Source organism: Sorghum bicolor, chromosome 3, assembly GCF_000003195.3.
Source record: "Sorghum bicolor cultivar BTx623 chromosome 3, Sorghum_bicolor_NCBIv3, whole genome shotgun sequence".
In the NCBI taxonomy this organism is placed as follows: domain Eukaryota; kingdom Viridiplantae; phylum Streptophyta; class Magnoliopsida; order Poales; family Poaceae; genus Sorghum; species Sorghum bicolor.
This window is the reverse complement of record NC_012872.2, coordinates 70,880,069-70,889,345: the sequence shown is the minus strand read 5'-3', so window position 1 is coordinate 70,889,345 and position 9,277 is coordinate 70,880,069. Positions and strand designations below refer to the sequence as shown.

Genomic DNA, 9,277 nt, shown 5'->3' with positions numbered 1-9,277 from the left:
CACTGCTAACTGAGTTATGTACTTTCGATTCTTATTATCCGTGTACACACCATACGTACTGAAATAAAGTTTACAGCATAAAATTTTAATTTTGACTAACATTATGTACATGCTATTATGTGCATTTACAAAAACAAGCTAGCTAGACTGCTATACGGATCCAAGCTAAGGTAGACCTTCTTGCACGCCCGGAACGGTGGTGAACTGTGGAAACTACTGTGGCTACCGTCTATCGTAGCTAGCTAGGAGCAAGAGAGCAACTAGTAATAACAGAGATAGATGCTCGTTTGACGTGTTTGACTATGTGTTATTGCGCGAGCCTGGCGGTTTTAGTTACGATGCAGAGATATGGGAGGAGGAAAAAAATACTGGTCGTGATCACAGACGCGGCGTGATTCATTACGTGAACGTGGACGTCTTCCTGCCTGTAGATAAGATCGCAACGTCAACGTGTCAGCTGTGAGCGTGACTGTCACGTCAAATGGTCCCCATCGCTATGGGACTTGGAGGTGACGGATACCGAGGGCTGGGGCTACCTCTTCGCGGCCGCGCGGGGCACCGACTGTTGCGACGATCACCTTCCTTCTCCGCGAACGGCTCGGGGGTCCATGCATGTGACAGAGTCTAAAGTACAGTACCTTTCATGCATGCTTGATGCTTCGTCTAGGGTATATGGATTCACGTACAATGTTGTACGTACTAGCATACATAAACTCAATACGGAGTATAGTATACATAGTAAAAGCGAGAGAGATTAGGAAATTGTTGGGCCAAGCAATTGGCTTGTGCGCTAAGTACTACACAGTGTTGTTTGGCTACATGCAGAGACGACGACATGAAAATCCTGCCTTGGCTATAGACATCAATCTGCTGAGACATTTGTTTTTAAATACCTATAAGTTGTAGTAATAATTGGATACATTTATCTAGCTCGAGTCCTGGAGCCAGGGCTCCAATAACCACAAATAAGATTTCACCGACAAGACACACTAGCCACAGTAGTACGTAGTGCTGCTGCTATCTGCGCTATGCATCATTGCTGCTTCGTTCCTTTAGTTTCAGTCCACACTCAACAGATAAGATATTGCCCAATTATTCCGCGCCATTAGTTGGCGATGAATATCCACTCCATCGTGTGTATAGTAGCAATCGGCATGTTTCTATATACAAATTAATATCTTTGCCGCCACTGTCCATGCATGTAGGACAGTAGGAGTACGCAATAGAGCTATCTAAGCTATAGCTCTTTGTTTATACTAATAACGGTCATATAGTATAAATTTTCTCTACCTCGCTTGGTGATCGACTCTCTTATATATATATATATATATATATATATATATATATATATATATATATATATACCTACTACAGGTGATCGGTCAATAAATCTAGCCGATGATGAGTGATGACCCCCATCCATCATCAACCGTGTGTGCAGTTGTTGCAGCACGCTGCATTCCTGCATCCGACCGAGTTCCCATCCGGGTGCGTAATGCACATACCCCTCGTTTAGCTAGCCAAGCGCGCCGGTACGTCGAGATGAACGGTGCACACATCACACACATGCATGTACTTCTACAGTAGTTACATCATCAGAAGCTGCCGATGAGAGGGCAACGTCCACGTACAAAAGGCCACCCGGGTGAGCGAGCAGGTACACTGTACCCGGACGCAGTCCCGGACCCCAGCACGTGGACTGTCCGATTCTGGAACTGGGAACGCGCCTTCCGGCTTCGGCCATGACGGCATGACGCAGCAGACACACACACACGACACGAGCCTCGGCGCGGCCGGTTCGGGCCGCGCGCGTGCTCGCGCCTGCGGGGGGATGCCGTGCGTGTGCGTATCGGGCTGCCGCCTGCCTTTGCCTGGGGCTGGTGGTTGGGCGGAAACCGCGAAGGGGGGCAGGGCAACGGCAAACCGGCGGAGCGGGCGGCGAAACCGTGGGTCTCGCTCGTCGGCTCGTGGTCCGGGGCGCCTGGGCCCGAGGGATGCAACGCGTCACGCGTGGGTTTGGCGGCATGGTCCGTACCTGGGTGGTTGTGGTGGTGGTGGGCCGGGCGAGGGAGTCGTCGCAACCGGCGGTCTCGTGGCCCACCAGCGCGGCTCTCCATCGCGATTCCCTGAGACGTGTGTTCATCGGTGCTCGTGCACCGCCGTGGGTTCCATGGTCAGTTGGTCACGTACTCCGGTACTTACGTTGCGACATGCACCTTATCCAAAAATGCTGCTGAGATTCGTCGATTATATTTCTCACTGACAAATTCTCGCCCTACATAACTCCTGCTGAATTCTTCGTAAAGTCAATGCATGTCCAAGGGTGCCTAACGCACGACTGCAAACTTCTTCATCAGTAATTAAAAACTTAAAAGTTTTATTATCGAAAGGGAAGCCCGAGCAGTTCAAAGTATCTTCTAGTAGCCCCGTCCTCACAAACACAACGTCAGCCAACAACCAAGCATCCCAGAAAAAATAAAACGTGCACGAGAATTCTCATGCCGATGGCGACTTTGCCACTTCGCCAGTGCTGAGTAGATACTACACGATGTACACACGCCGGTGCAGGTGGGCACCGAGGGAGACCGGGAGACCCGCGAGCAGGGCAGCAGGCCAGCAGCGTCTTGGGCCTTGGAAAGAAAGAAAGAAAGGGTGAAGGAATCAGTTCAGGAATGGACGCAGTCAGGCAGGAGACGCCCCCCATTGCCCCGAGAACGAAAGGGCAGGTCCCTATCGGCGGCACACCGGCACGGCTAGTAGCGACGCCGCGCGGCCGCGGGCGCCCACCCCCACCGCAGCGCCAAGAGCCAGACGCATCCGGGGGGCGGACGTCCCACCGGCACGGCACCTGGCACGCGCTGACCTGGCCCAATCGCGCCCGCCTCGTCCCGTCCCCACCCCACAGGGCCCGCGTCACAGAGGATAAAGACCGCGATGCCGCCGCATATCCGCCACGCAGCGCAAGCAGTACTACTACTACCAAACCCGCAACCGCAACAGCCCCCTTCCCCGAGTGGGCGATCGAGTGGCATATCCTGCCGCGCTGGCACTGAGTGCTCACCTTGTCCCCTCCCGGGGCCATCTAATCCATCCGTGAGACCGTGACCGTGACCACCTTGGACTTTTTTTCAGTCGCCTCCGTCGAGTCTCGGCATACGGACGTGTCGATGATCAGTCTATAGTTGCCTAGTCATTCCCTGATTTTTGATCGAGAACTTGCCCCCATCTACACGTACGATCTTCTCCAGAGGAGAAAATAATTCGGGGGGCCTTCGTTTATTCCCCGGAAGGACTGCGAATATGCTGCGTCTTGATCCTTTTGAACGCCAAAGGGTCGCTTCTAAACACTGTACAAAATGCTAAGGGTAGTGCGGCACATACTTAAATAGTAGTACAAACCTCGCTATTTTATCGTCACCTTGACGCTAAAATATGTAGACGGCGTTATGTTCTACAATCACGTGCCTAGAACTTCACAAAGCGGCTACTCAAAATCTTTGTACCAGAAACATGTAGTAGCACAAAAGAAAAAAAAAGAAAAATGCATTGCACACGGTAAAAAGTAAAATAAGAATTTAGACGTTGTAACGTGCCAGCTATTGGGTCCCTGGAATGGCTAACCAATCCCAGCGCGGCATGACAGAATTAGCCAGAAGGTTCTCTATCTTTAACGCCATCAGGAGAAGCATATTCCAGGGCTCACCGCTCGGGGGCTCGCTAATCCGTTTTCCCAAACGCCTAATGCCGCGGTTAATCCTGGGAATAAACCCTCCTCCCGTTGGGCGCCCGTCGCCGAGCCAACCACCACAACCACCCTATAAAACCCGGGCGCCCGCCTCGCCCCTTCCTCCCCCTCACCGTCGCAGCAGCAGCAGCTCACGCCACCACGGCAACAACGCCTCGCCGGCGACATGGCCGTGTACATCCGACTCGATGACGCCGTCCGCGCGCGCCTCCGCGGGGACGCCGCGGGGTGCACCATCACCAGCAGCGGCAGCGACCACGACGCGTCCGCCTGCCTCTCCGAGCTCGTCCAGGCGTTCCTCGAGACGGGCGCCGGCGCGGCCGAGGAAGGCGTGCCCGGCCCGGCGCCCAAGGAGTACGACGAATCTGGCGAGGAAGACGCGCCCGGGCGGGCGGCCGCCGCCGCGGCGTCCGTGAGGGCACTGCTCGACCCACCCGCGGAGGAGGACGTGTTCCGGATCAGGCTGGCCGCCGCGGTGGCGACGGCCATGGAGGTGGAGGCCGCGCTGCGGGCGCACGGCGCGTCGTTCCGGCGCGCGGTGGTTCGGCGGCTGCGTGGCGCAGGGTACGACGCTGGCGTGTGCAAGTCGCGGTGGGAGGCGTCCGGCGGCATCACTGCCGGGACGTACGAGTACGTCGACGTGGTCGCGCCGCTGGCGGCGGACGGGCGGAAGCGGGCCAGGTACATTGTGGACGCCGACTTCCGTGCGGGGCTGGAGGTGGCCCGCGCCACGCCCGAGTATGCGGCCGTCGTCGCCGAGGTGCCGGCGTCGGCGGTGGTCGCAAGGGAGGAGTCCGTCGGCCGCGCCGTGCGCGTCGCGTCCGACGCCGCGCGCCGCTCGCTCCGCGCCCACGGCCTCCACGTCCCGCCCTGGCGCAAGACGCGGTACATGCTCGCCAAGTGGCTCGGCCCCTACAAGCGCTCCACCGCCACCTCGCTGCCGGCGGCGAACGCCGGAGCAATGCCGATGACCGGCGGGGCCGGGATGGACATCAAGTGCCGCGCCGTCGGGTTCTTTGCGCCTCCGGCCACCGCGCCGGCGGCCAGGATCAAGTAGCCTTGCTTTGCTCCCGGGCGGCGGTCTACAAGGAGATCGATCACTGGAATGAAAAGGAAAAAGTTTCTTTTAGTGTAGAGAGGTTTCTGCTGCGATCGAGAGTTTGATTTTGACTTTGAGTTGCTCTCGAACTTGTTTTGTACAGAGAATTTTGTTCGAGATTATCAAGAGCAAATTGTTCTTGCACATCATTTTGCTTCTTTGTTTCTTTTTTTTATATACATATACATAAAAAAGGAGGTGTCAGGAGCAATCGTTTAGTACTCGAGGCTGATCTTCCCTTCCTCAGAAAACACCACAGAGATGAAAAAGATCGGGAAAAAGAAATGCAGAAATAATGATGTACGCGGCGGGCAGGTGTTGTGCTATTGGGATTAGCATGGGTAACACATAACAAACATGATCACATTGTTTATAGGAGACCCTAGTTGGCATCGTGCTTGTCGGCGAGAGTTTTTTATATTTCAGCAAAGCAGAGCTCTGCTCGCTGTGTGATCTGCGTTTGATACTGTATTTTCCCCTTTGAAAACCATTCTGAAAACCAGCAGAGCATCGTGATAAGCAAGCACATGGCAGCCGTTCTACAGAAGTCACCGGATTTTGTTCTGTGAGCGACCAAATCCTCCTAGTACTAGCAGTCATTAGTCTAGCACCAGTAGCTGCTAACAAAAAATTTGCTTATACTGTATGCTTGAACCTGAAACCCTGTAAGCACTGCACTTCGGTTAAGTGTTAGTAGGAAAAGCATGGACGTATACGTGCTTTGCCGGAAGAATCATGCCATGCGTTCACTGGATCGATCACGGATCCGTGTTCATCTGACGAACGATCGATGCAGAGACAGACAACAGAGTAGAGCACTGTTGCGTTGCGTTGCGTGGCCGTGGCATGGTCCATGGCGAGCTTAGGGTGGGGTTCGCTGTGGAACTGGAACCTTTCATGCCGATGCAGCAGGAACTTATTGCCATGAAGCTAGCGGAGTGGATTGGGGTCGAGAAAGGCGACGAAAATTATTGTCAGTGGTCCAGAGTTAGATGGATAAAACGAATAATGCAGCTAGCGGCGACGAGACGAGACGAGACGAGACGGATCGTCCCGTGGACGGGGGCCATGCGGTGCTCACTGCTCAGTCCCGGCTCCACTCCAAGGCGTCCGGCTCCGGCAGCTTGGCGAGGCTTCCCCGGCCGCACGGCTGCGTCTCCGTCCGTGGGGATGAAGTGGAGCCGCCAGCCGCGGCCCTCGCGCGCCCCTGGAAACGCCACGGCGGCTGCAGCGGGTAGCGGCCGGGGAAAGGGACGTGGGACACTTGTGCCTATGCCGGGCCGGTGGATAGATCGGGTGGGGGTGGGACAGCAGGGAGGGACGGGCTTATCACCGTGTCTGCCCACATCTCGCTGGTTCCGGTCTCGTCCGGATATCGTTTGATGAAGTGGGCAGTGCCTGCCCACGCAATTATCACCTAGTACTACTGACTAGTACTGTGCTTTCCATGGTGATTTAGGCTCTGTCTAGTTCCTGAATTTTTTTTATACTATAATACTGACAATTATTATTTAACTCTAACTAGACTCAAAAGATTCATCTCGTAAATTACAGGCAAACTGTATAATTAGTTTTTTTTATCTATATTTAATGCTACATACATATATCTAAAGATTAATATAATGAGGAATTTTAAAAATTTTTGGAACTAAACCAGGCCTTAATTGGCTCCCGGCCAACCACTTATATTTTACGGGATAGATGTGGAGTTTTGAGTCATTGACCCCAGTCCCAGATGCGTCCAGAGAGAGATGTCGACCATGGTCGGATAATGCAGCGAGTACAACTAGGGCAAGAGAGGGTCCAATATCACTACTTGTACTGAAAACATAGGGGGGAAACTAGTATTAAGAAAATGAAGCGCAATACTCGCTTAACCAGTAGAGGTGAGCCCAAATCAGATCACTGAATGCACAAAACCAACCACACCAAATATCTGAAACGACTGGCTACAAGTACAACTGATGTATGCTCGAACTAGATAAGTTCTCAACTTGCTTTGCAGCTATATGCAGACTTGTAGATACTTTCAATTGTTTAAAGAATAAAATACAGAGAGAATAGTTTAAATTGTGGCAGTGTGTTTGAACGCTAAGATCAAAGAGCACAACAACGTGTGGCGTTGCTGCAACTGCCGTTTGGTGCCATGCATGCAACGGGATAGGAGTATCAGACATATATGCATGCATGGCTATAGCAGCCCATAGGGGCATGGCATGTCACTGTAGGCTTAACCTGTGGATCACTCATCATCGTTGCATGAGAAATTGAGAAGTGCGTGCCATGCTTGTCTGTTCCTCCATCCTCTCTGTGTGCCCAAACTCTTGTTCGGTTGGCACCACAAGCTGAAACCGCAATCGGATGGTATATGTAATATGTGTCTCTCACTATCAGCCGATCGGATGGATATATGTGTCTTTCGCCATCTCACACGTGTCAACCAGCCACTACTAGACGGCAGACGCTAGTAGTAGGATATGTGAGAGCACGGATCACGAGCACAGGATTATTGTAAGAGGCCGAGCAGGTGTGTGATGTGGCACATGTGCGGTCGGTCGGTTTTGTTTATTAGTTATTCAATAATATTTTTCTCTCATAATAAAATAATAAATAATATTTTTAACTATGATTTTATCGAAACATCTAGACTGTTGCTAGATATTGACCCTATGATTAGGACCAGATCTTTTTTGCAAGATTGGCTTAAATCAACTCTTCCTCCATTTGTTTCCTTTATTGTTTATCGTTTCTTTAGCTTGTTTAGAGCAGCTAACGCGGGCAAGTTTGTTCGCTTGAGCTTATCAGCCAAATCTACCAGCTATTCAGCAATATTTTTCTCTCACAATAAATCAGTCAACAATTTTTTCTATCGTAGCTTATTAGTCAAACGAACAACTGAAATCTCTTTTTCCTTATTAAAAAAGAAGAAGTATATATACCCACACAACTTTGATGATAATTGGCTCATCACGGAACGTGTCATAAAATTGCTGTTTTTTTATGACGGGATGACAATTTTCTTTTTCCTTGTCACAGCATTCGTTCATCACGGGATGGCAATTGCTGGTTTGAATTATGATTTCGGAGGCACGTGTTTTCAGTGGCTATTCCTACATAAGAGTACGTGTATACACATCAACTTGTTGATAGTCTAGCCTATGTACGCTGATACAATTTTGTTCTCATTGTGGGTACTAGTGATTTTTAAAGAAAACAAGATACTCGCTTCGTCTTTTTTTAATTGTCGTTTGCGCTTAAAAATACAACTACCAGCAATTATATATTTAAAAATATTAATATTTACAATACATAATTAATATTATTAGAAAGATCTTTGAATCTAGTTTTTAACAAATATTACATGTATTTTCTATAAATCGAGTTAAACTTGTGGCATGCAATCAATGATGACAATTAAAAAGAGACAGAGGGAGTACGTACTCCTGTTTCTACATTAATGGCGTTTCATGTATTTTATAAAAAGGCCGGTAATTCTCAATACCAGTCGTGTCGTTTCTCAACACGCCTCACAGCTCACACGTTAATGACACAATGTGCTAATCCCTTTGCTAATTGGCTCATCACTCCGGTAGTGGACACCCAAGGTCCTAGATTATTAGCACGCTGTTCGCATGGTCACCGAAAAGACCAGCAAACGGCATCCGAATCCGGTTGACGACGTACGATATCACGGGTGTATAAACTAATTTACCCCTTGATGAATACCAAAAAAAAATTTGCTGGAGCAAATGGCTTGAGGAAGGGATAACATGCGTGGGGCCAAAGGCCAAGTGGCATATTCTCCATATACGGAACCTAACCGATGAGATCAAAGCCTAGGATGACAGCTGACAAAAACAATGTTATCTTGAGCTCTGCGGCGATTGACGTTACTGACTGGAGAAGTGTCACATCACATGGCCGTTGTTTAGGCTGGATCATGCGAATAGAATTTTGTCGGAGCCGTGCTTCTTTCGCAGGAGTAGTAAAATCCCATGTTTCTTGCTCTGATGAACCAAAACCTCATCTGAAAGCTGAATTTCGTGGAGCTTTCGGGCGTTCAGAGGCTTCCAGTGACAGAGATGGTCATGGACACTTGAAATTTACACCTCCCAACACTGATTTCGTCGTCGATGCACCCACTTGCTAGTTGTTGCTACTCACACTTGCAGTGCAGGCCACTGGCTATTGGGAGGCACGTCGCACTTCCTTTTTCCACAGCGGGTAAAACGATGTTTGATCAGTTAAAGCTCCATCCGGCTGACTTTTTGCAGAGCATAATCATAATGCGATTTATTATCTCGCATATTGATAGATATGTAGCGTGAAGCTCTACGAAGGGACTGGATATAACAAAGCTGTCACTAAACTAATGGCAGCCACATTACGGTGTTTCTGCGGAAGATCTCCACCGAACTGATAAGTGGTACTTT

The 9,277-nt window shown here is 50.3% G+C and overlaps 1 protein-coding gene across 1 annotated transcript; it reads left to right on the top strand.

The window, feature by feature from the left end:
- Positions 3,836-5,065, top strand: LOC8078721. Its single transcript, XM_002458931.2, has one exon. It carries the CDS (start codon positions 3,912-3,914, stop codon positions 4,800-4,802), a length of 891 nt encoding a protein of 296 aa, XP_002458976.1. The 5' UTR covers positions 3,836-3,911; the 3' UTR covers positions 4,803-5,065.